The 27,641-nt window shown below is 34.8% G+C and overlaps 1 protein-coding gene across 1 annotated transcript; it reads right to left on the minus strand.

Moving 5' to 3' along the window:
* Window positions 1–717: 717 nt before the first annotated feature.
* On the minus strand, window positions 718–26,110 carry LOC146145770 (coiled-coil domain-containing protein 39-like). Its single transcript, XM_083389709.1, has 22 exons — window positions 25,977–26,110; window positions 25,422–25,541; window positions 24,690–24,836; window positions 20,756–20,892; window positions 19,769–19,883; window positions 18,534–18,662; window positions 18,169–18,220; window positions 17,279–17,418; window positions 16,120–16,223; window positions 15,120–15,306; window positions 13,896–14,036; window positions 12,066–12,230; window positions 10,743–10,873; window positions 9,451–9,575; window positions 8,482–8,620; window positions 7,960–8,035; window positions 7,252–7,398; window positions 5,622–5,741; window positions 2,861–3,001; window positions 2,376–2,513; window positions 1,796–1,947; window positions 718–935 (listed from the first exon to the last, which is right to left on the minus strand). The coding sequence occupies exons 1-22, from the start codon at window positions 26,064–26,066 to the stop codon at window positions 809–811; spliced, it is 2,823 nt and encodes a 940-aa protein (XP_083245835.1). The 5' UTR covers window positions 26,067–26,110; the 3' UTR covers window positions 718–808.
* Window positions 26,111–27,641: the final 1,531 nt, after the last annotated feature.

Below are 27,641 nucleotides of genomic sequence, written 5' to 3' on the forward strand. Positions count from 1 at the left end.
AGGGCAGGATTCAGAACCGATGTAAGACTTTTTTGTCTTTAAAAAGGTCACTTGGTGTCCTTAGAAAGTTGAAATAATTTTAATGAAACAAAAACTGGTAAGACGTAATAAAAATATCAAGGCCCATGCAAAAGTAGGTATCATTTTGATCGTGTCGAATTACTCTTCATTCATTTTCAACGAAGAGTTATTCGAAACGTTCAAAATGATACCTACTTCTGTTTGGCCTTGATATTTTTATTACGTCTTACTACAACCTCCAACCATTATGCTGCAAAATCTGGGAAATATGGCTAACTTACTGAACCCTTCTGTTCTTAACTCTTACCTACTTTTATCATCAGTATTTCCTATTTTTATTGTAACTTGTAGGCCTAATTCTTAGGATAAACTGACTCGACAACCAGTTCATGGTTTTTAGTTGATCCTTCGTTTTTTGATGGACAACTGTAATTTTATTTGTAAACTTTGTACTGTGTTCTAGTTGTTCCGGTTTCACTCAAAAATCTATATCTATTTATCTATCTATCTTCGCTTTATTTATTGTAGTTTGTAGGCCTATTCCTTATACCTTAAAGGTAGACTGATTAGATTACCATTTCATGGTTGATCCTTAGCTACAGTGTTCGTATTTGTAGCAACAATAACCTATATTTTATGATAACTGCACCACCTAATCGTCACACATAGCGGCGCAAACAACCAGTTTTATTCGTTACTATATAACACAGTAGTACGGAGCAGTTGGCGATAAAACGGTGAACGTAAAACAACAACGACAACGATAAGCGTATAGGACTCGACTCAATCATTTGCGCGAAGATCTAGATCGGGCGCTGGCTCGGGAACTGGCGGCACTTGCGGGCCTCGATCCCGGCGGAGAAGTGACTTGGAGCCCGAGGCCGAGATCCACTGGCTTTGGGCTGGTGACCGATCTGTAAAAACGGGAACACACAATAAGACCTAAAAAGCAACAAAACCTAATGCAGAAAAATGTATAATACCATAGTAGTAAGAACAACGACATAATACGCCAAATACGCAGTAATAGCCATGATAAGAGGTAAAATAATAAGTTCTAAATTCTTTAGAAAAGTACCAAATAGCCAAAATAACGCCTTAAACTTTAGGTAGAAGGTATGGAACGATCGGGTGTCGACGTTTCGGCACCGGATTGTTGGGCCTTGCAAGGGGTTTGTGGTGGGCAATAAGAGGTGTGAGAAAATAGGTTAGGGCTGGAATTTTTAGGGAGTTAGGGTAGGGTGGGTAGGGTTTCGGGTTAGGTAAATTGTTGGATAGGCCTGATCCTGGCTATCTAGGTCTCATTTCGACAGATTTAGATCTTATTTCAAAAAGAGCTAAAAAGTATATAAAGGGGAATGGCGATGAATTCTAAAACAAGCGTAAGTCTTTTGTATTGGTTTGTTTTTCACAAAAAATAGATTTATTACTATAATCGTAGTAAGAATAGCAAAGCCCATATAGCAGTCGGTAGTATTTAACAGATTTAGAAAATGATAAGAGATATTCAAAACGTTTACAAAATGTTACCTATACTTCTATTCGGGCTTATTATTCCTACTCGGTCTTTGGATTGACAAAAGCATCATTGAATGTTAGTAAGAACATCAAAGCCCATATAGAAGTTTGTGGATTTTTGAACGTTTCGAATATGAATAAAGAGTCGAAACGTTCAAAATGCTACTCTATACTACTGTATGCGTTTTGATATTCCTCATCCGCCTTACTACAACCTCTAACCATTATGCTCCATAGCTTATTGTTTATTATTTACCTGGCCGACGACAGCGAGCTACGCGGTGAACTTCTTGCACTTGATCTGACCGAGCTACTTTTTGAGCTTGTTCGCGATTCTGGTGCGAGGCTGGGCACAGGGAGGCCGGCTTGTTGAAAGTAAGCCTCGACAGCCGCGCCCAGGTCGGGAAACTAAAAAAAATGAACAAGTTTACCTTATGAGTTTTTTACAGTGTCTTGAACAAGTCACTTTTCTGCGTCCCAATTAATTCGTTCTTGAAAAAACAAAAAAACATAGTCAAATTCAAGTCATTTTGAAATTCTTGAAGTCCAAGTCAGGTCATTTTGAAAAAAGTTCCAGTTTAACCCTTAGGTTTTTGCAGTGTTGTAAACAAATCAGTTTCTTATTTCCAGGTTAAGTTATTCTTAGAAAAAATAATGAATATTTCTTTAGAAAAAATAATAAGTTTTTGTTATAATGAAGATTTCCTGTATAGGTTATCGAAACATCGGTCATAAAAACAAAATACTGGAAGAAGAATTTTGTGTGTTACAATTTCTGGCAGCAGCAGTATATTCATATGACAACTTGTTAACTAGCAGAGAGGTTAATAGCTCACTTGTCTCACAAGATCGGCAATACTCTTAGCAATGGTCTTGTTCCGACTGCGCAGGTCTCTGAGGTCCATGTCCCTCTCGTCCAACATCGGTCCCTTGCTGCCGCGAGCCACACGCGCCTCTCTGGCGCTTCTTGAGATCTAAAAAAATAAACATTAAGGTCGTGAAACGAAAATACGTCAGATAAAGTAAAGTTCTTTGGATCATAATGATCGGAATTTGTCGTAAGACGTAGTAAGAATATCAAAACCCATTGAGAAGTAGGTAGAACTTTCAACGTTCCGAATATTATTTTATTTATTTTTAAAGTAAAGTTCGTGTTGTTTTGAAACCCAACTTAAATTCAATCTTGCTTAGGGAGGTCGTTATATATAAAATCGCAAGTTGTGTAAATTGAATATTTTAGTGAATTTAAATCAAAAACTTCCCTACAGTAAAAATATTGAACTTCCCGACAGTAAAACATAGCGATTTTTGTAAAGCGAACCTGCTTCTGCACACGGTCTAGTTTCTCCCTTTGTTCCTGTGTGTCCTTCTGCAGTTGTTGGATTTTGATCTTGCGATCTTGCACCATCTCGCGGTAAGCCGTCTCGTCGCGCATCGCAGTGTCCATCGCGCCACTCATTGTCTGCGCGATTCGAAAGTAAACAATGGGTTACGTTTTGAAAGTAAACAATTTGATAAAAAATTCAATGCCAAAAAGGTCGAGTAGATCGCCATCATCTTGATGCATACGTTTCAATGCGAACCTGTATCATCTTCAGTTAATGTGACTGGGAAGTGAATTAAGGCATCATTTATAAAAGGTGGAACGCAATTGTTATCATTCTGAAATTCTTGTAGGAGGATTAATCCGCATTTAAACATTTGGAAAGTCACATTATAGGGTGAACAACAGGTTTGCAAAAAATGATTAAAATGTTCACGATGGGTTGCATTCGAATGTAAACAATAGGTTGTATTGGAAAATAAACAACAAGTGGAAAAGTTTGCATTTAAAGCGAAATTAGAAAAGTAAATAATAAATTGTGATTAAAAGGTTAACAACAGGTTGATTTTGCAAGTAAACGATGGGTTGCGATTTGAAGGCAAACAACAAGAAACGTTTTAAAAGTAAACAACAAGTGGCATCTGAACAAGTCGCATTTGAACAAGTTACAGTCGGAAAGGCGCCTTATGAAATTGAATAAAAGGTTTCACCTAACAGTTAACAGTAGTTTGTGATTTGACAGAAGTGTGTGATTAAATAATAGGTTGCATTTTAAAGTATACAACAAGTGGTAATTGGACAGGTTGTATTTAAAAAAAAACAGTATTCTGAACAAACGGTAAAAACAAGCGTAGTTTCTGTTATTTTTTAAAGTTCTTGGTAACTCTAACATAAGTTAAACAACGTAATCAAATGTTTTCACCCCTAGCAAAATCTCGTCAAAATGAGGATTTGTTTTAGGTATGAGATAGTCACTAGTTGTTCTTAAAGTTGGGCCTGTTAAAATTTCGTTGGCGCATGGATGTTTTTGTAGTGGCAGAATAAACACATAATTTTATGACATACGATATAGCTCTATTAAGGCCTAAAATTTATTTAAAAACAAGAAAAAAATCAAAAAGGTCAAGAGTCATGTATAAACAGCCGATTTAAAGTGTTGTAATGACTTAAGTAAGTGTTTCTTAACCTACGTTTCGCGACCCAAATTCGGGTCGTCGTTTGAATCGGTTGGTTCGTCGACTGTAGTAGTTCACATGGTTAAATTTATTAAGATTGGTTTTAAGCAAGTTTGCTCCAAATATGATAAACTGTGAGTGAAGTACGAATACATAAATCATATTAACTAAACTGTCTTAAGTTTTCATAAGAATATCAAAGCCCAGGTATCATTATGAACGTTTCGAATAAGCTATGTTGAAAATGAATAAAGAGTTCTTCGAAACGTTCAAAATTCAACCTACTTCTGTATGGGCTTTGATATTCTTATTACGTCTTACTACAACCTCCAACCATAATGCTCCAAAGTCTTAAGTTTTGTTCACTAACAAGTTCAATGACAAGAATAGTTTTACTCATGTTACCGTTGGCCACTACGACTTTAGAAAGGCTACATGACACTTATAAAAACACATATGTTATAATGATGAAAATAACGGCCCAAATAGACATAAAAAGCGACATGCTTTATTATTCAAACGTTTCGGCAACACCTCGCTTCTGCGCACCTTTTTATCTATCGTTTTTGCGACGCTTGTTTCGCACCTTTTTATCATTCCCTTGTGCGACTAAAGTGTATATAAACGGGTGTAACTGATGTGGCCTTCATATCACTGATGATGGCATTAAAATTTGCCGAAACGTTCGAATAATAAAGCATGTCGCATTTTAACGTCTATTTGGGCCGTTATTTTCACCATTAAACTTATGAACAGATCCGTATATAGTGTTCCAAAGTACATATGTTATGCATATGCATATTGATAACCGCGCAGATGCATACACAATCTACGTAGTTATATATGAGCTTGATTAGGCGAGTGCGTAAAGTTTGAACCGAGCAAGTAAAGTTTACAGAAACTGTTATACTTACGCTTAGTTATTAGGTAGCGGCAAAAAAAGTTGAGCAATACTGAATTCAGTCAATTAAGTCTTAATGTAGTTTAGAAGTTTAACATAAGTAAAAAAACGTAATATTTTTACCCCTAACAACCCCCGTTAAAGTGAACTTTCTATTAGATTTACCTGCAAGTCTTCCTGCAGTTTAGAAGTTTAACATAAGTAAAACTACCAAACGTAATATTTTACCCCACAACCCCCGTTAAAGTGAACTTTCTATTAGATTTACCTGCAAGTCTTCCTGCAGTTTAGAAGTTTAACATAAGTAAAACTACCAAACGTAATATTTTACCCCACAACCCCCGTTAAAGTGAACTTTCTATTAGATTTACCTGCAAGTCTTCCTGCAGTTTAGAAGTTTAACATAAGTAAAACAACCAAACGTAATATTTTACCCCTAACAACCCCCGTTAAAGTGAACTTTCTATTAGATTTACCTGCAAGTCTTCCTGCAGTTTAGAAGTTTAACATAAGTAAAACTACCAAACGTAATATTTTACCCCACAACCCCCGTTAAAGTGAACTTTCTATTAGATTTACCTGCAAGTCTTCCTGCAGTTTAGAAGTTTAACATAAGTAAAACTACCAAACGTAATATTTTACCCCACAACCCCCGTTAAAGTGAACTTTCTATTAGATTTACCTGCAAGTCTTCCTGCAGTTCTCTGATCTGCCTTCTCTTGTACTTGTACTTGTCCATCACGCTTCGGTGATGTTCATCCAACTGTGTCTTCATCTCGTACTCTTCGCTCGTCTCGGTCACCTGTCAATCAAATCGGTTTGATAAATGCACTTTTTGAAAAAGGCGCAAATGTGTCGCTTGATAACCATGCGTTTTTGGACGGTTAAATAAAGCATGAAACTTAAAAGTTTTTACAAGCCTGTTGAAGCCGTTTGAAAATTAAAGATTTTTTTAACTATGAGCCAATTTTAAAGCCAGTATTTTCAAAGCAAATGGGAATAGTCGATCAATTGTTTCCTATTGTCTACACTTTCCTATTTAAAATATCTCTATGGAGTTAATAATCACGGCGACATATTGTGATATATTTTGATTTTGGGAAATACTTTCATATGTCAAATTTAATAAAGTTTACCTTTTTCCAGCCTCTACCTTAGTACGACATTAATTATACCACAGTTATCATACATCTCTACTTTTCCGAAAATATTTAAAGGAATCCCCATCATTAGGAATGCTTGATACTTCATTTTATGAGTCGCTACTTAAGGCAAAAAAGTAGCGCGACATGAACCGATAGCAATTGACGGCAACACTTATGCTCATAATCTTCAGTAGAAAAAGAGTGGCCCAAATAACTGATAAAATATGCATTCTTTTATTTGTATATGTTTCGGCAAGTGCTTATGCCATCTTCAGGGCTGTGAAATGAGGTTAAGATAAACGCGAATCATTATATAGACGCTCGGACGTTTCAGAACGCTTTAAAAACAGAAAAAAGGAGGTCGCGAAGTGAGTAGTGACGTATGCAAATAAAAGAATTAATCTTTTATCTGTTATTTAAGCCACTCTTTTTCTACTGAAGATTATAAACAGACCCGTGTATAGTGTTCCTACTTATGCTCAAATATGCAAAAAAAGATTAAATTAAAACGTTTAAAAGGAATTGCATTTAGGTTATTATGCCAAAATTTGCTTCACAGGTAAAAAGTTTAGTAACCTTCGGTTTTTAACTTAAAATTTATTAAAAAATAGCTTTCTTAGGTATAGAATCACTGCGGTGGATGGCAAATCATGGCTGAATATCCGATCTCAAATTGGTATCGGAGCGGCACCGATACCACGCTAGTATCGGACGAGTAGAAATACCGTCACTTGGCATCGGGTATCGGCTCCGATCTGATGTTGTCGGATACCCAACTTATCACATTTTAAAGTGTGCAAACCAGGGCTGCGGAGTCGGTTAAAAATAACCCGAGTCCGACTCCGGTCAAATGTGCGATTTCGTCGAGTTCCCATTCCGGCCCTGATTCTACAGCCTGTATTCCGCCAATTTACGTTACCAAAATAACGTGGATATTCAGCAACCCACTTATAGGGGTGTCGTATAACTCATTCACTCACAATACATGGTTGGAAAATATCCACCACATGCTATTCCACCTTTACAATTTCAAGTTGGCGGCCATATCGGTTTTAGAATTTTGTCTTGCGCATGCGCATGTCAGACTCGGGGCTCGGGTAGTTTTACGCGGTCTTACTCGAGTCCCGAGTCCGACTCCGACTCCGCAGCCCTGGTACAAACAAGCACCTTGTTGAACGACTTGCGGTAAGTCTCGTTTCGGCTGTTCATCAGTCTCAGTGTGTTCTCCAGCGCTCTTATCTCCTTCTCCGCTTTACGGATGCGAGCATCCAGCTCGTCACCGGTCCTCTGCAGTTCCTCCTTGTCCTGGGCGGCCTGTCAAACGCGTCGGTTCGCCGTGAGTGCAAAAATCGGTCGCCATTTTGTGTTCGGAAAAACTACTCGTATGTAAAGGGAATCGAAAACGTTTTAAAGTTACAGAGATAAGCGCGGTTTGGTGGCATGTCTGTATTTTGCAGAATATTTCGTTCCGTATAGTTGATGTAATGCCATAGGGCAGTTGATAATCTTTAATGTATAATGTATATGGCTAATTAAAAGTTAGCTAACTCCGAACGCACCACATGTATCTTAAAAAATGTTTTTTGCATAGGCCAGTGGTTCCTAATATTGAAAGAAATTCATCATTTTTTTCACAAGTTCGCCTTTAATGTATACGGCTAATTGAAAGTAACTAACTCCGAACGCAAAACATGTATCTTACAACTGATAAAACAACAACATTTTCCTACACGTTGAAACGGTAAAATTTATCGATCACGCACTTGTTGTATTTTCTTTAATTTTTTTATTACACGGGAGGCTGTCGGATAAAAGTAGCTTATTAATTTGAATGTTGTCGAACTTGGGAGTATAGAGCAAAATTGTTCTTCTTACCTTGATGACGTAATAGGCTTGGGATTTTTCCTCTTCGCCTTCAGGTGGCGCCATTGAGACCATTAGGATTTCATACCTTCACAAGTAAAATGAGCTAGTCATTAAACAAAGATTTGTTCTGTTTTAAAATTTTACCATGAGGATCGAGGTTCACAATTTTAAAAGTTTCATGTTTTATTTTTATGTCAATAACTTGACTTGAAGTTGACTTGCTTAGATAAAGACTTGACTGGGAATTGACTAGGGCAACTGATGACTTGTTATTTTTAGCCAAATAATAAACTTGGACTTACGTTATTTTTCAAATGACTTGAATGGGTCTTAAGTCATTTCAAGATGACTTGTTTACAACACTCGCAAACAAAGTTACAGCAACGAAATTATTAGCACCTCTCTGAATTGGGCGCAAGATGAAAGAGTTTAACAACCACTGCTATAAAAAGCAGTGCAAGTTACGAAATAAGCCTATTTAGGAAGCCAAACGGGCTGAATATCAAAAGTTATACGGACGAAATTATTCACCTCTTTCGAAGCTTTTCAATCTTCTCTGTCCTCTGATGAAGTTCGGCGCTCACAGTTTGTTTTTCCTCATTGGACGCCTTCAGCTGACTGAAAAGCATATCCTTATGCACGTTGATCTCCTGTTTGCGTTCCTTCATCGCTGTAAATAGCAAAAATAAACGATGTGAACTTGTAGGACAATTGAATGTCACTTTACAAATGTTGGTATCTATTGTACTCAAGCAGCAACAGGCTCATGCCATTACAAACCTATTATTAGACTTATTAAATATAAAAGACAACAGTGAACATTTCTTGTCAATTTAATCCATTGTATAAACCTCCAAAACACTTTCGTATGGCAGACACCTACAGCAGAAAACTAATGCAAAGGAAAGTTTCGTGCTTTAAAACATTATTTTCATGGCTTTTTCAAGGCTTTTATTGTTTAACAAACCAGTCACTTCCTAGTCTAGCAAAGAATATAATTTAAACACACAAAGGTTGCAAAAAAGCACCTGTTTTAATGACTAATGTTTTACTTAATGAAAAAACATTTACAAAAGCGTTGAAATTAATTTATTACGTGGATACATTGGAAAATAAAATAATTTTTCAAAACAAGAAAAACAAATGAAAATAATGGACATTTTAATACAGATTTAAATAGAATGGACCATTTACAGCAGGGGATTTACAGCAGTTTGGTCTTTATCTAGAACTGTAAAAAGATCATTTTTGCCCCCTGGATTATATTTAACTCTCTTTGTTCGTTTGTGAAAAAAGCAGGTTAAAGGGACCTATAGCTCGCTTGCTTTGGTGATTTAAAATGTGGTCGAAACACTATCCAACATAAATATACTAAACACAATTCATGATTCGCGACTTAAAATCCTTGCAAGTCGATTTGTAGCGAGACTTTTCGGAGGGACTCTAATTTAAGTCTAATTTGGCGACAAAACATTCTACGAGCAAGAACGTTAAAGAAACCTGTGGAAAGCTGCAGCTGTCGCTTCTCCAGGCTCAGCACTTCGTCGGCCCTCTTGTGGAGTGAGTCCTGAATCCTCTTGATCTCTAGCTTAAGGATGTTATCCTCCACCATACTCTCCTGCTTCCTGGGATTAAAAAGGAACATTTAGATTTATTTGTTTTTAAAGTGTTTTCTCGGCCTTTTTCTTTTTTTTTGCCTTATTCTTTTTTTCTTCAGCGTGGTGTCGCATATTTTTTTTAAGGATTTAAGTCTTAGTCCAAAGTTCCCCATACTCTCCTGCTTTCTGGGATTTAAAAGGAACATTTAGTGAATGGATATATAACGGAGTGTTGCTCTTCCAGCAGTATATATAATAGATCGACGTGTCGACGTGCTATACAGAACGTCTTCATCAGGATACTGATTTAGTGAATAGCTTTGACTGACAAGTGCTGACAACACGAATATGGCCTACAAAGATTACAGCGGTTCAGCCCAAATGTCGTTTTATAGGAGTAAAAAAAGCACGGCAATATAGGTTGATTGAGAAAAGTTTTTAAACACTATTCGAACGAAATTTCCATAAAATCCTTGACGCCTCGCCGTTATAAAGCAACTGTCATGGGATTAGGAAGGCTGCTTAGATCGTCGCGGACAAACGGAAAACGTATAAAATATTGCACATATAATTTTTAATATTTTTTTTATTTTCGGCAGTGTAATAAAAACTTGCAAGAAATTTAAAAGAAATGCCTGTTTACCAAAAAAAAAATCGTGCTCGCTTCGCTCGCCAGGTGTGCCCGGACTTAAAGGTTAACAAACACTGAACTAGATTTAATATTAAGATTATTGCGTTTCCTCAAGGTAGTTCTATTACACTTTTCATTAGTAGTATGATTGACGACACGTGGACTCGAATTTTAAACCAAATAAACGCTTTTTTTCGCACCAACACTTTACTGCCTTGTTAAATGTAATTAAACACGTTTTAACTGCAAAAAATATCCGAGGCCCGCCTGATTCACAGTTGTTTTAACATTTTAATAATATAATTCTTAGTTAACATTTTGTGCGGCCCGCAGAGACCTTTCTGAGTTTGGTTTTGGCCCGCCATTACAAAAAGGTTGCAGACCCCTGGTGTAGCCTATCTGATCAGACTAATGGAACAGCAGTTATATGTTACTCGTCCTAAAAACTGTAGAAGAAAGGTCTGAATTCAGCTTGAAGCCAGTTAATGTACAGTACCACTAGTTTTTCAGTTTTGAATAAGACAACTACGGCTGCCAGCCAAGATTCATGCTGGTTAACTCACTTCTCGATAGTGGTCTTAAGCTCCTTGGTCGAGATCTCGTTGTGAAGGTTAAGTTCTTCAATCTTGCTGGTGAGGTCAGCCTTCTCCACTCCGGTGCGCTCCATGTCCCGCTTCTGCCTCCGGATGTCGTCCTGGGGAGGAGCAGGAGGAAAAAGTGTGTTAAAAATGATGTTAAGTCAAGTAATTTTAAACAAATAACAATCAAGTCTCAATGTGTGTTCGCAATGTGTCTTTAAACAACAAAGTGCTGAAAGAAGCTAAAAGTATTTAAAAAATCATTAAAAATGGTCGGTAAGCAGTAATTTAACTAAGTGAAACAATGGACTTAAATATGAATGAATATTGGGACACAAACAGGCTCAAACTAAAACTTATTAAGGTTTTTCAATTATAACTTTAGGTTAATGACAATTTAGGAAACCTCCTAATATGATGTCTAAAAGAAATTAAAAAAAGCCCACAGTTCTATCTAATAATGAATATTATCATTATTGACGCAAGTCAATTTTAAGTCACGGCCTTGACATCAAAATTTAGTATTAAACTTCTGAAAAAGGTAAACACGTTCAATTGGATCGATATTTTGTAAAGCAAACACAAAAAACGAAACAAATAGAAATAAGTTGAAAACATTTGAGTCGAAAAACGTCTTTTTTAAGTTTTTGACGTTTCCGAGAGGTTAATTTGCAGTTGTTTCGCGTTAAAAAATAATTTAAGATGCAAATAACGAAATAAATATGGAGCATAATGGTTGGAGGTTGTAGTAAGACGTAATAAGAATATCAAAGCCCATACAGAAGCAGGTATCATTTTGATATGTTGAAAATGAATAAAGAGTTATTCGAAACGTTCAAAATGATACCTACTTTGCTATTCTTATTACGAAATAAATATGGTTTGTGCATAAATATTTTTACCTGGCAGTTAATTTGTGTTAAGAGAAAAAACTGAAAAAGTTTGTTAAGCAAAATAACAAATATTCAAGGCAAAGGTTGTTTTTCCGCTTTTAATTATTTTAACTTCGCAGGTAATTTCGAAATTAAAATCCAAATACCCGAAAAAAATGTACAATGTTTTTAAATATACTTAGAAAAATTTCGATGTTTTAATTACCAAAAATTGAAATCGCAAATCCCTAGTAAACTCCATTTTTGCCTATTCATTTAACACAACAATTAGAAAACACACACAAAAACTAATACAGCGCAAAAACAAAAATCGTTAAATCAAAAAAAAAAAAAATAAATAAATAAACGGGAAAAACACAAAAACGAAGCCAAAGGTGCTTGACAATTTCACATAACAACTAAAATTCAGGCCCACCTGCAACTGTTTGAGCTGTGTATGGAGCACAGTGTGCACTGCGTTACGTTCATCCAGTGTTTTGGTGAGAGCCTCGATCTTCTCCTCAAGTTCTTTCTTCTCATCGGTGTTGATATCTCCCTGGAGCCGAGCTAGACGCCTCTCCAGCTGCTGGATCGTGAAATCCTGGAGGAAAGAAGAAGAATGTGTTTAAGGCGTTGTGATTTCAAACATATGTATACCAGTGTTTCTTAACCTTTTTTACTTGGGGGCGCACCAAGAAACATATGAAAACGTGGCGGCGCACCTTGCGAGCGAAGGGAGCGCGAAATTTTTGAGGTGTACCGATATTTCTCTTAAATTGCTTGCATTTTTGTATTATATGGGTTTTATAGTTGCATATTTTTAAAGGGACTTCCAGTCTTTGAGAATAAAAACATTATTTTGTCCGTTAAAGTCTTATTCCGATTAATTTTGGAATGATTTCGACATTTTTTCCTTTCGCTCGCGGCGCACCAAGCAGCCTTCCATGGCGCACCGGTTGAGAAACGCTGATGTATACTAACGACCTGGAAGCAGTCATTTTGAACGACTTTAGTCCACACAAAGTCATTTGTGAAATAACTTAAATCAAAGTCAAGTATTTTTTAATAAATAATCTCAAGTCCGAGTTCGAGTTATTATTAGAGCGAGTCAACTTCAAAAGTCCCTGTCATAAAAAGTAAGCGTTAAACTATTCAAATTTGTAAATTAGTCCGATTCTGAGAAATGCTATCTTCATGAAAACATAACAAAAACCCAACAAATTACAAATTCTGGAGGAAAGACGAAGAAGGGATTTAAGGCGTTGTGATTACAAGCAGGTGTGGTCATTTCTACAATAACCAAAGTCCCTACTCATTCAAAAAAATATGTTAAGTGTAAGTCTTATTAAGTAAATAACCAGTTAAGTCCCAGTCCAATCCATCAGTTGCGCTTAAGCAAAACCACAAATTAAAATCAATTCATACACACTGACTCGGTTCTTTTTACAAGTTGAAAACAAAGAAAGGTCTGATTTACATTCCCTTGCCGAATTAAGTACCATTACTTCAAATTAATTTAAACAAACAGTGCGTTAGAATTGCTTGGTTCTATACATCAAAGAATCCCCCAAGCAATTATCCTGCTTGTTCTGTAATTTTTCGATCTCTTATCGCGATATCATTGCTGTTTGGATATCCGGAGGCAGTGTTGTAGTCATTTTGAAATGACTTAAGTCCAAGTCAAGTCATTTGTAAAATAACCTAGTTCAAGACAAGTCTCTTTAAATAAATAACAAATGTATAGTAAATACCTGAAAGCAACCTTAAGGAGACGATGATTTTTAAAAGTCTGCCTTTTACGTTTATTCCTCTGAATTAAATTGTATACATTTAGTATCAATAAACATCATTTTTAAATTTTGTAATTTTAAAATACTTTTTTTGAAATTTAAACGAAAGGGTGGTAACCACAGGCTTCGTGCAAGTAAGAATAAGGCACTTTCAACCATAATTGAGATTTAAGCACTTACCTGGCAAATTGATCCTCGCTTTCGCGAAAGCTTGCACGAAATAATATGGAAGTTATAGCAACGAATTTGCCAAAAATCGCTGATTGTTAGTTCGTCACTTAAGATGCTGTTCTCAGTTTATAAACGAAAAGTTGTTTTTAAATTGTTGTAACTCGTGATAAAATTTCAGTTTTAAACCATTAGAGTACAAAAAGGTTATCGGTCCTTGTTCTATCACCTAAGGATAAGGTATCAGGCAAACGCTCCTACGGCATTATGCATTAACACTGTGTGCTACAACAACAAAACAACAATACCTGGTTGTACACGATCTCCTGTTGTTTGATTGACTGCTGATCTAGCTTCTCAAGTCTTGAGGACAAGTTGCGATCCGCCGCTCGGCTTCCTTGTATCTCAGCAGCAATGTTCTTCTCCTTGGTCGCCACCTCATAGAGGTCCTGCGATAATAGGCAACAAGGTGTTACTGTCATTTCTGGTTTGCCGCTAAAGTTTTGGTAATACTATATTCATCAACGGTATGCAATATACGAAAGGTTATCATTAGAGGTTTAAAATGCTGTCTTTGTAAACATTGTGCTTAAAATCTTGAAAAAATACCTAAAAACGGCAGATTACGCTTCTTAAGACTGTGCCAATAAATTTCACTAAAAAAATTACAACAAATTTTTTGTGTGAACCCCCATAGAGTTTCTGCGAAAGTGTTGCTGTAAGTTATGGTTTGCCGTTAAAGTTTGGTTATACTATATCTATCAACGGCATACAATATCTGCGTTAAATGAAAAAAAGGTTCTAATTGGACGTTTAAATCGCGATCTTTGTAAATATTGTGCTCGGAAGCATGATGCAAATAAATCACGATAAAAAGGCAGATTCCGTTTTTTTTAAACTTCCCGTTCAAAATATTTCATAAAATAAAATAAGCTAAACATTTTTCTAACTTTTTCATCCAATGAATACCATCACTATTGTACGTATATTTGCTATTAAAGGTCCTGGGTTGGAAGGCAAGAAAACATATATCTTAGTCAGCCAGCCATGAAAATGTCGACCTATGGTGCAAGCAAGGCAAGACTAGAAAAACTAAGGCCTGCGGCGAGGTTCGAACTTACGACCTCGGTCTGTTTAGCAAATCAACAAATCACCAGCAAACCTCCAAGTTTCATTTTGGTGAAAACCGAATTAAACTAGAAATAGAATTAGAGCACACAAGCAACTTACAAATTAGGTTGGAATTAAAGTTATTAAAAAAGTCTGGCCTGCGGTGTAAATTAATTAAAAAGAAAATGCAAATTACATTCAGTTTATCCATAACTACTAAATCTTATTCATTTAGCTTAATAAAAGTAAGTCTGGCCTTCGGTGAGGTTCGTATCATTTAGTGTGCAACTCTCAATTTGATATGGTAGTTGTTAGATAAGTTTTAGGTGTACAAAGAAGTACGAAAATTAAAGTCTGGCCTTCGGTGAGGTTCGAACTCACGACCTCAGCCTTCTCAGCAAATTAACGCATCACAAGCGAACCTGTTTCTTCCTGAAGTGGACTTCCCGGGTCTTGGTCAGATCCCTCTCAAGCTCCCTAACGTTCTCCTCTTCCAAGATGAGCTCGTTGGTGGCGCGCTCTGCTCTCTCCTCCGCGGTTAGCGCTCCCTTCCCAGCAGCTTCCAGCTTCTCCTGAAGATGCTCCCGAGTCTCGGTGGCTTGCCCCAGTCTGGAGGAAGATGAGGAAGAACAAAGGGTTTAGGTTTGTATCGCTTAATTATGGAGATCTATAGCTCTTGCGAAAACGTAATCCTCGGAGCTTGCAGCGCAATAAAAAAAAGATGAATCTGGTTATGCTGTCAAACGGACAGGGATGTTGTAACACAGTGGCTTACGAAGAATGGGTCGATCCAAATCAGGCAGGAATTGGACTGTTGTAAATTTGTATATCAACTTTTTCTTCATATTAAAGTTGGTTTGATTTCAACAATAGACGGCAATATTGCATCAAACGCATTTCTTTAATTTCGTCTTTTTTGGCTAAGTTATTGCACCATAAGCAGTTTGGACGGCATTCACACTTCCTTATTTTATGTACGAGTTTAAGACAAGTTTGGTGGATTACGTAACAAAATTGGAGCTGAGTAGTGTCGTAGATCAGGTGAGTAAATCGAGAGAAATCAAGTAGTTAAACCTTAGTGGAAAAGCACAGAAAAATTAAATAGGCCATATTCCAACTCTCTAGCTCCGAGAAGCGACAACTTTGAGTACGCCTAGTATCATTTTGCTTATGTAAATAAGAAACAGGGTAAAGCGTATATTCATATTAAAAGGATAGCTCATGAAATAAGATAATTCTATCAATAATTTCATAAATTTGCCAAAAAAACTTTTTTGGTATTACAAGCATAATGCAGTTTTAAAATATGGATATTAGGCAAAATACTACAGAGAGCACAGGGCTTGTTTTCAGTCAAGACAAAACGAAACGGACAATATAGAGGGGCAATGAAAACATTCCATTATTGAGAGAAACGCTTACTTTTCTTGTTTGTTGATGATTTCTTTTCTCAGTGAGCTCACGTTTGTCTTCATCGATTCAAGGTCGGAGGCCGTACGTTCCACGGTGTACTTCAACGTATCCAACTGCAATAAAGGGTGGAGTTAGAATTGCCCTTGAATAGATACTTCAATTATTCTTTACACTCTAACGCAGTAGTTCCCCACTGTGGTGCCAATTCTAATGCTCAAGGGTGCCGCGAGATATTTGGGAATCTTTGGGAATTCGATTTTTGCTATTATGGGTTAGCAATTTCTAAATTCAACTTATTGCGTACGATTAAAGTACAATCAATCAAAATCCTATGTCCTACATTGTCTGGAGTTGATTGTGTTGTTTGAGAAAGACGCTTTACGTTTATTTGCGCTAAACTCACCAATTTAAATTGTAAAACTTACGGAGCATAATGGCTGTAGGTTGTATTGTTAAACGTAGAATGAATGGCAATGCCCATACAAGTATAGGTAGGAAATTATAAAGCCGTTGAAAAACTAGTATATTACTTATTCCAAACGTCAATAATTTTATGCTGCCCGTACTTCTGTTTGGGCTTTGATATTCATTCTACGTCAAACACTGTTTAAAATATTCTAAGCTATACTTCTGTATATGGGCTTTGATATTGATTCAACGTCAGTCCAACTTTTGTTCCGCCTACTTCAGGGGTCAGTAAACTTTTTTTTACCACGGACAACTAATTTTGTTTTTGCTTCGGGTGGACGACGGTAGGCAAGACATTTTTTAAAATGACGTCATAAATTGACGTTGCAATTAAACCGACTTTCAAAAATATGCTAATGATTTAAGTTAAATGGAGTCTAAATGCATTAAGTGCTAAAACGTTTTATTTTTATTCAACTCTTTCCTTTACAAAAATTGATTACTTTTCAAATATACACTAACATTTCAATTTGGCCTTCATGGACCCGCTAAAATTAGTTCACGACCCCGAGGGGTCAATAGACCCCTGTTTACGAACCCCTGGCCAACTTTAACCCCAAGCAAATTTTTATTTATTCTACGTCAAACAGTGTCCAAAATATGCTAGCTCTACTTTACGGGCTTTGATATGTATTCAACATCAGTCCAACCTTGCTCCATATACTTTAACGCCAAGCGAATTTCGGGCACTTTTACGTACCTCGTCGCGCAGCTGCGTCCTGGCGTTTTCGTGATCCTGGAGGTCGATCCGGAGTTTGGCGGCGAGCCTCTCCTGGAAGGCGATCTTCTTATCCAGCTCCTGGTTGTTCTCCATCTCGCTTTCCAAGAAAGCTTGCTTCTCTGAAACGTGTAACAGAACTTAGCACTGAATATGTGATAATGGAAATCACCTTGATAAATGCCGACCTTAATTCCTGATTAGTAAGAGCAGAATACTGTAGCAAAACTAGCAATTCAGATCAGACACTATTTAAAGATCTTAACACTAGTAAGATTTGGCTTTTAATATTTTTTCATCTCAAAACAACAACCAATGATAAGTTATTTATGTGAGATCTTACCGAAACGTCACTATTTATGTCAAGGTGAATGAGCGATAATGGAAATCACCTTGACCCTTGCAAGATAAATGTCAACCTTTACCTCGATGTTAAAAGATATATATGCATTTCCCCGGCAAAGGCATCGTCAGCCTTTCTTATTCAAATAGGATCACGTGGAAGAGAACAGGACTTTAGTCAATGTTTGAGTCAAGACTTAAATGCACCTAGGTTACGGATTTTAAATGACTTTAGTTGACTTGAGACGTTAGAACGAATACCTTGACTTAACTTGTTTTTTTTGGAAAAAAAATATTGCGAAGAAAAAAAATGTTACCGAAAAGCAGGGTTGTAATTAGGTCAATGACTGAATTGAATGCACTTAGGTTACGGGAAAATTACTGGAATTGAAGATTTTTTATAATTTTCTTAGCATACAAATAAATAAATGAATATATTGACTTTCATTGCTGTGTGCATTTTTCAAGGGCGTCGCACAAAGTTTGAGAAAAATGCTTTAGTATATAAATAACAATAAGCACTGACTTACCTTTTATAGTTTGTTCTCTTTGACGAACTTCCTCCTTAACTTTAGCCAGTTCCTGTAAAATAAAGTTGTTAATGCAAAACAGTCCAAATGTATAAAAACATCAGTTTAAATCATGTTTCGGCTCCAATATTCAATTTGTCTTTTTAAAAAGAAAGAACCAAAATCAGTTTAAAAACATCAGTCCAAATACAAAATAACACTTTAAATGTCTAATATTAACCTCAGCTTAAATTTTTCAGAATTTTATTTTTAACTTAAAAAAAAAAAATCAGTACATGAACATCAATTTAAATGTATAAAATATAAGCTTAAATGTAAAGGTTCTCTAAAATAAAGCAATAGTTATAAAGATGTTGTGTAGTTACCAAAGCAGCCTGGTCCATTTCGCGGTCTCTTCTTTGCATTTGTTCGATGGTTACTTCCCATTGTGTGATCAGATTCTGTCTGTCTGTATGCGCCTTGCGGAACTCCTCGGCTGTTTTGTCCAGCTCAATCTGCATCGCAAAACATAAGGTTTAGCATGGTTGCAATAATTCAAGCCAATAGCTTGTTTTCAAAAGACTTGACCTCAGTCTTTTGTAAATAAATGGGTGCACAATAAAAATTTATTGTTGCCCGCAGAGAGTTAAAGGCTGGGCAAATCTGCTTTAAACAAACCAACAGTTTTGCACGGTTGACTTAAGTCATTGTTCTCGAATGACTTGAGTTGATTATTTTGTAAAAAATGACTTTAACAAAGTCTTTTAAACAAATTACCAGACTGGGACTTCTGTCATTGTGTCAAATTACCAGTTTTTAATATAATTGGGTTATTTGTCTCAACTTAGCAAATAAATCAATTGGACTGCTACAATTGCTACATGTTGCGTTTTTGTTTTTTTGGTTGAAATTAAAAAAACAACGTATATATATATATATATATATATACTGTACATTTATTTAAAAAAAGTAAAACAATAACTTTGCACTGGTGGATATTTTAACATTGAAAATGCAACCTACAATTAGGTTGAAATCTGTAAAAACATTTTGACGAAAGCCAATGTTAAAGTTGTGTTAGCATTACTACAAAAATAAATTTATTAAAAAAAACATCTTTATTACCTCACTAGCTCAGGTGGTATACTTGAAAACACTACCACTGGTGAATAGAATGTGTTTAAAGTACACAAACAATTTTTTGGTAGTTAAATGTATTGCAATGGAATCTAGAAGCACACTTTAAAACAGGTGTGGGCAACTTTTTCCAGTCGCGGGCCAAAACCAAACTAAAAAAGGTCTCCGCGGGCCATTATATGTTAGCTGTGTATACTTTACGCATCTTATTGTGATCGCAACGTCAGTTAATCAGGGATAATACTAGGGTGTTTTGCAATTTACACACGATCAAGGAACAAGATTAACGCAAAGCGCAAACAAATATTTTCTTTTTCGTAGTTGAAATAGCAAGAAAAATATGAGATATCGCTCCGTGCCCAGTTTGAAAAATAGGTCGCGGGCTGGATAATTTGCGTTGGCAGGCCGGTTCTGGCCCACGGGCCGTAAGTTGCCCACCCCTGCTTTAAAATAATGTTTTAAATTTGCTGGGTTAATTTCACACCTGTGCAGTCAGTGTTTCCGTAGTTTCGTGGTCCAGGCACTTCCTTTTCTTCTGCACTTCATCAGTCATGTGCTCAATGAGCAGCGCCAGTTCCTTTACCTTGGAGTGATCGTGGCTGAAAAATAATTAGTCAATGGGTTTAAACAAGAGCTAACCAAACATGTGCTTTTGCAAAGAACATAAAAGGCATTGAAAAAATTTAGGTCAAAGTTAAATATAAAACAAGATTTATATATATACATATTACAGACATTAAATTTAAAACTGTTTGATTCTAATTACTTGGTACATACAACTTATTATGGGTTCAAACGAGAGCTAAACATGTGGTCTTGCAAAGAACATAGAACGCATTGAAATAATGTAGTTCCAAACTGAATATAAAACTATATTTATATATCTACAGATTACAGAGATTAAATTTTAAAGTTTTTGGTTCTAGTTACTTGGTGCATACAACTAACTTGTAGCATGACAATCATTTAGTGAATATTTAATCACGATTTAAAAACTTTCATTAGTTGTTGAAATTTTATTTTTACAATTTACGTCAACATTGTTTTTATTTTTTTGCAAAGTTAGGCTCATATACTTTATGACAAAATCCACATACATAGCAAAAATGCAGTGGTTGAACAAATTTAAATCTATTAGCATAAGGTTAGTTAATTGGCCAAATACTTAATAATACAAACTAACTGATCAGAATTAGAGTGTTCGGTTCCTACTACAAAAAAAGATCATAGATTACATATAATCCTGACTAAAAGTGGTAAAACATTGTTCACACTAAAAAAGGCATATACATGCATAAATATTATATTGCCAAAATACAATGGTTGAAGGAACGTAATTCTGCTACTATAAGGTTAGTTAATTTCGCCCAATACTTAACTATGCAAACTTTGATAGATTAGTATATACATAATCCCAGTTAAAGTGGTGTTTCTTTTTTATATGCAGGGATATCAAGTTTTGCTTTTTTACCTTGCATATTTTTGAAGTGTCAATGCATCTTCATCCCTTCTTGCCGACTCTTCCAGCCAAGCTTCGAGGGCTTGCTGATCCCAGTTCATCTGGGACTTAAATTCTTCCAACTGTTGGCTTTGGACGAAGATTTTGTTCTGCAAGAAATAGCGGGCTAGTTAAAACAACTTTAAAAACTATAGCACCAGCATAAGTGGCTATATTTTTTAGCTTGAATTTTAACTCAAAACAACCTTCCACACAAAAATAAACTTATATATTTGATGCTTTTGATTCTGGTGGGATTAAAAATGGCGAATGTATTGCAGTTTTTAAGTTAAATAAAATTCATTGTGTTAACGAAACCTTCACATAACGACTAATTTTCCAACATCCTTATACTTCTCCAAGAATTAGCAGGCTAGGTAAAAGATTCAACTTCAAAAATTACACCAGAAACCAAAATCACATATGGGTAATTCCATGTCAAAGCAACCAACCTATTTAACCCATATGTTTTCAAAATTGCTCAAATTTTGTACATGTGTAGAGTTTTCCATCCTGATTACAATAAACTTTATTTTACCAAAATTTTTTGAGGGGTTAAAAAGTTATGCTGTTTTGAAATATTGGGCATTTTGTGCTCGCTGAACCGTGAAACTCATTGATTTTTACTCATGCAAAGTTCAATCTAGCATAACTTTTTAATGGATTGGAGTTTTACTTTAAAATTAAGTTTATTTAAAAGATAATAACCTAATGTTAGATTTGTTACATTGTTTTGTTGTTTCAGCTCTAAGGTCAGAGGTCAAGTGCAGGTCAAACTAATGTGTATTTTAAAAATCAGTGAAGCGGAACCCAATTTAGAAGCGAAATATCTCAAAAGCGTTGACTTAAATTTTTTTGTGTAAGGTGTCTATGGAGAGCTTATTCCAAGTACTTTCATTTAAACCAGGTTTCATTGCTCCTTTCAAGGGATACCACTGTCATATGAGCTGTGTAACATGAACGTCTAAAAAATAGCATTTTGGTTCGAATTACAAATTTATTTCAATACAAAGTCTGAATTACATTATTTTTTCAACTACTAAACTGTGACATTTGTTTTTTAAATAAATTAATTTCTCAACATATTTTTTGTTTTTAAAATGTTTATGAAGAATATACTCCTCCAAATACTTTTTTAAAACATGGGTAGATAAAGTCCATTGTATCATATTTTTTTATTTCAGATTCATTACAAGTTGATAAATTCTGTAGTTTTGTGAATTGTTTATCTAAAATTATCGAAAAAGTACTCATCAAGTTATTGAAAACCCAGTTAATGAAGAGTTTAGTGCTTGTAGTGTTGGTTTACACACTAATGTGGATTCTGACTGCCATAAACTAACTATGGTAAAAGAATATCGGCCTATTCTATTTGCTAAACTATCTAAATTGTTGTTATTAAGAAGAGCAAACTTATTGCAAAAAGAAAATTTGCTTGTATCACCATGCTTTTTCCTAAATAAATATGATCTGCCTCAAAAAGTCTGCTGCAATCCATTTAAATCACATAAAACAAATATTATGGCTAAATTACAAAAAATACAACTTGATTTTTCACAAAAAACTAAGCAAAATAATTTTAAGCTTATCCCTGGACAAAAAATTCTAGTAATTGCAAAACAAAACTAAAATTAATTTGTAGTGAAAATGAAAGCATTTCATCGGAATCGTCAATTGATACGAATGTTAGTGTAGCTGCCTCTAACACTAGTGAGTAGTGACAACAGCGATTTATATCTTTCCACAAGTCAGCTTAACACAAGCCTACATGTGATTAGTCAATCCCATTAAAACTTCATAGCCTACCATCATCCAGCAAGATTGTATATAGAAAAAGGAAATTGGGCTCTATTTATCAAGATTTGAAGAAGAGGTTTTCAACTGCTCTTCCACACTTGGAAACTACTAATAGAGAAGAGAAGGCAAAATTATTGTAAATATGCAAAAAGCCAAAGATTTTGACAAACTAATGGATAAAATTCAAACCAAACTGGTTACAGAAGAATCCTACTCAGCAAAAGTTCAACTTCTAACCTTTTCTCCAGACTCTTGGTCTAGAAAAAAAAGTTTCAGAATTTTTTGGAGTGCCAGAAAATATGATGCGTACAGCAAAGAATTTTTTAAAATTTATGAAAGTCCAAAAAAAATGTACACCAAAAGAGAAAACCATTGCCAGCAGGAAACATAGAAAGAAGCTGTGCTGAATCTGTGGCAATGACAACACACGTATAATGCCAGGAATTAGCGACAAAGTTAGAGTTGCAACTAAAGTATATGAACAAAAGAGGTTAATACTGTCTACATTAAAGGAGTTGTATCTTGTGTTTAAGAATAAAGCATGGTGATACAAGCAAATTTTATCCTTCAAATTTTTCTTATAATAAGGCTCTTATTAATAGCAACGATTTATCTTTTATAGGTAGTTCAGCAAATAGAATATACCCACATTCTTTTACCATAGTTAATCTATGGCAGTCAGAATCCTCATTAGTGTGTAACTGCGAGCACTAAACTCTTCATTAGCTGGATTTTTAATAACTGGATGAGTACTTTTTCGACAATTTTAGATAAACAATTCACAAAACTACAGAAATTTCCATTTGTAATAAAAAAAAAATTTGTAATAAAAAAAACATGATATAATGCACTTTATCCACCCATGTTTTTTTCCATAAACATTTTAAGAATAAAATATATATTGTGAAAATAAATTTATTTGAAAACAAATGTCACAGTTTAGTAGTTGAAAAAATAATGTAATTCAGACTTTGTATTGAAATAAATTTGTAATTCGAACCAAAATGCTATTTTTTAGACGGTCATGTTACACAGCTCATATGACAGTGGTATCCCTTGAAAGGAGCAATGAAACCTGGTTTAAATGAAAGTACTTGGAATAAGCTCTCCATAGACACCTTAACACAAAAATTTAAGTCAACGCTTTTGAGATATTCCGCGTTTAAATTGGGTTCCGCTTCACTGATTTCAAAAAAGACAAATATTCAACCTCTGCATGACCTCTGACCTTCAGCCTCAAATGTCATAAAAATCTAAGCAATAGGACCTTAAATTATTATCTTTTAAATAAACTTTATTTCAAACACAAACTTCAATCCATCACAAAGATACAAGATGTTGAAGTTGACATAGCTGAAAATCAATGAATTTCATGGTTGACCGAGCACAAATTACCCCAAATTTTAAAATAACATAACTTTTTTACCCCTCAACCAATTTTGACAAAATAAAGTTTTTAATGATCTGGCTGAAAAACTCCACAAGTGTGGCAAATATAAAAGAAATCCAAGGTGTAGTGGTTAAAATTTTCCTTTTTTCTGGTTGCTTTGACATGGAATTACCCATATTTTGAATTTTAACTTAACGACAATTTCACATGAAAAAACAAACAACATATTAGATGCAAAATAGTCTAGCAAAGTTTCAAGTCTGACGCTATTAAACGATCTTAAAAGACATATGAATTTATTCAAATTAAGATATACTAATGATGCTTTTGCCGGACAAATATACATATATATTTTAAGATCTTTTAATAGTGTCTGACCTGAATTGCTAGCTGTGCTAGAATATGCTGCTGATGCTTATCAGGAATTACAACCAACATTTATTTTGCAAAGATGTCCAAATATCACATATTCAGTGCAACATATTTGATGCTTTATATTCTGGTGGGATCCAAAATGGGGAATATAATGCATTTGAAGTTAATTTAAGTTCATTGTATGAACGAAACCTTCATATAAAGACTTACTTTCCAATATCCTTTTACTTATGGACCTCAATTTTCTGTTGCACAGACAAACCATATAACTTGAAAGTGCAATAATTTGTAACTTCACTTTTTATTTGTAACTTTAAATTTTTTTTCATTAAAACTTCCACATACCTCAAAGTTGTTTCTTTTTTCTCTTGTCAAGTCCAACTCCTTTTGCAGTCTTGAAATTTCCTGGTTAAGTCTTCCATCTTCCCTTTCAGCGATTGCACAAAGATGTTCTTCTGTTTCAATTTCGTGAGTATGTGCATTGAGAAGCGCCTAAAAAAGTTGGTGGCACATTTAATAGCAAATAACAAAATTTTAAATATTTATAATGGCAGTTATGTAAAAGAGAAGTTTTTTCATTTATATGAAATAATAATTTGTGTCCTGTTCAGTGGACAACAAACATATATAGATATAGAAATACCAAGTACTCTTATTTTTAGAGAAACACAAACTGGTTTCTAATATGCTTCAGCATTAATTTTACTGCATGTTTATTGCTAGGTAGTTTACAAAACTTAAAAAATGTTGAGAAAAATGTGTGAAAGTGGGCAAAAATTTGAATTTTCATCTTGCTACTTTCACGTATGAATTATTTAATTGACGCTACTAAAATGGTTTGGTTTTAAACTGTAATGTCCGTCTTAATGCAATTTGTGCATTAAGAAACATACTAAGAGGTCACTGCTTGTTAATGAACCTCAAAGACACATTAACCTATAAATAATGACACGGACAATTCTCTCACCCACTAACACCTTCCTACATCTTTTCACCCCCTAAACTTCATACAATTTTCCTAGGTGTGTGTGGTATTTATATATGCTTGGTTTAATAAGTGCAAAAAGTGTTACTTACCAAGTTATGTGTTAGTTCCTGTTTGACATTCCTGAGATGCTGGGACATGTTGTGAATCCTTTCATCATGTTCTTGCACATCACCAGTGTATTGCGATATATCCTTTTGCATGCGAAGCAGCTATAGAGACAAACAACAAGATAGTGAGCAAAAAAATAGAAAAAACTGACAAAAAAAGTAAAAAAAACAAAACTTGACCATGTAAGTTACATTCGTACAAAAAATAAAGTTAGATAAACAACAAGATAGTTAACATAAAAATAGAAAAAAAAATTAGAAAAAAAGAACTTGACCATGTAAGTTACATTCCTATTAAAAAATAAAGTAAATACATGAGATAAACAACAAGATAGTTAGATAAATAATAGAAAACAAAGCTAAATGACCGAAATACTGCTAAAAAACAGAAATTTACTATGTAAATTATATTCCTATAAAATTAATATTTATTGTAACAAAAATTTGTTAAAATCTGGTTGAATAAATAAGTTTACTTCTTCGCCACTTAAATCAGTATAAACACCAGGTTGTTTAAGCAACAAACATTAATTTTACCTCATCTTCCAACTCCTTATTCTCAGTATTTGCAACTGGCATCGCGATGCCTTCGTCCCAATCCATGTCAGACATTATGGAGTTTGTCATTCTGTCGTTTCAATTTTTGAAATCTCTGAAAAAGTATTAGAAATATTCTATGTGTTTCTATTACCAACCTTACTTTAAAAAGAACTTATTAAACATATTTCCTGTAAAAATCTGTTTAAACTTTTAGTTGAACAACCATATGAATTTAAGTTGAATTTTATTTTATGAAAAGGAGTTATACGAACTTCTTCGGCGCTGGTCTACAATCCTACCACATTGATTTTCACAGTAACGAAACGAGTTGTCAAAGTTTAAATTGCAAGGCATAAATATGTAAGAATAAAAGTAATAATAATGCTTGACCTTTTAGTATTTTTCGGGAAGGGCTCAAAATGCCCAAATGCTAACTCTCACCCTAACCCAAATAATGTTAGCAACATAAACCCACGGACTAAAACGTGGTAGGATTCTAGACCAGCGCCACTTCTTCTGAAAAGTAGATAATACAAATTTGCATTTCCAACTTGCCCTTGGGTACACAAATATGCATTCATGCATATGTATTTATTTCGGTTAAGGGGGGTTAACACTTAGATTAGGTTATTGACAGTAATTTCAGAGTTTTGCATTAGGCCTATATCCATAAATTATTTGCTAAGCCATTAAAATTGCTCTTATTAATATATGGGCGCTCTTTCACTATTGTACGTAAAAATTAATAAAATTTTTTTTTTCTTTAAATGCCGCATACCACAACACATATTGTTTGGGTTAGGGTGCGGGTTAGCGTTTGGTTGAGGGTGGGTCAAGTTATTATTAATAATAAACATAATATTACTTGACCCACCCTCACCCAAACAATATGCGTTGTGGTATGCGGTATTATTATTATTTTTTTTTTGCATAACTTTTCACGTACAATAGTGAAAGAGCGCCAATATATGTATATTAATATAACAATAATAACGATACACCGTCGAAATGCATGTCTATTTCGTTTAGGCACTACAAACACCAATTGTGAAGGATTTTTATAAAAATAGCTTAAGTCATGTTAGTTGTTATACCTTAAAAAACACCTGATGTTAATTCTACAAACAGCTACTACTTAGTTCCACGAACAACTATATATGTAAAGCGTTATTTACCTTGGCTTTATTGCAAAATATCACAAACAACGGATAAAAAACGGGTTATTAAAAGCTGGTCAAAATCCCCGTCGCAGGGTTTTGAAAATATCAACACAAAAAGCAAAAGCCATCTGCTTATCGATGTTGCCCTAGTTACGCCCAAACCTAGCGGCGAGTTCGATTTACAGGGCCGATAGAGAACAAACTGCTTAAAGCAATCAAACTTTTTAAGCTGGTAAAGAAAATTACACTTGTAAAAAAGGTTAATAACATAACTGAATATTATTACCATTAACACTGATAGTTTGGCTCGTTTACAATCAAACATGTGTAACTCGTACTGTAAACAAACAATTTTTGTTTTTGACATTAATTAATACTAAACCAAAGAGACTTCAACAAATATATTTGACCAAAGAGAGTCTCTTTGATTTGACTAAACCTATTGCAAGTTTATAAAATTATCAAAAAAATTCAGATGAACGTGGGAGGGGAATAAAACACA

This window comes from Ascidiella aspersa, chromosome 5, assembly GCF_963924565.1.
Source record: "Ascidiella aspersa chromosome 5, kaAscAspe10.2, whole genome shotgun sequence".
In the NCBI taxonomy this organism is placed as follows: Eukaryota; Metazoa; Chordata; class Ascidiacea; order Phlebobranchia; family Ascidiidae; genus Ascidiella; species Ascidiella aspersa.

What these genes read in the sequence shown, in the direction of transcription:
- LOC146145770 (XM_083389709.1), bottom strand. Translation starts at nt 26,066, where the DNA reads ATGACAAACTCCATAATGTCTGACATGGATTGGGACGAAGGCATCGCG. An exon ending in ATCATCAACAAACAAGAAAA is followed by an intron (nt 15,307 to 16,119) that starts GTAAGCGTTTCT and finishes ATCTTCCTCCAG; the next exon opens with ACTGGGGCAAGCCACCGAGA. An exon ending in ACAGCTGCAGCTTTCCACAG is followed by an intron (nt 8,621 to 9,450) that starts GTTTCTTTAACG and finishes TGCTATTTACAG; the next exon opens with CGATGAAGGAACGCAAACAG.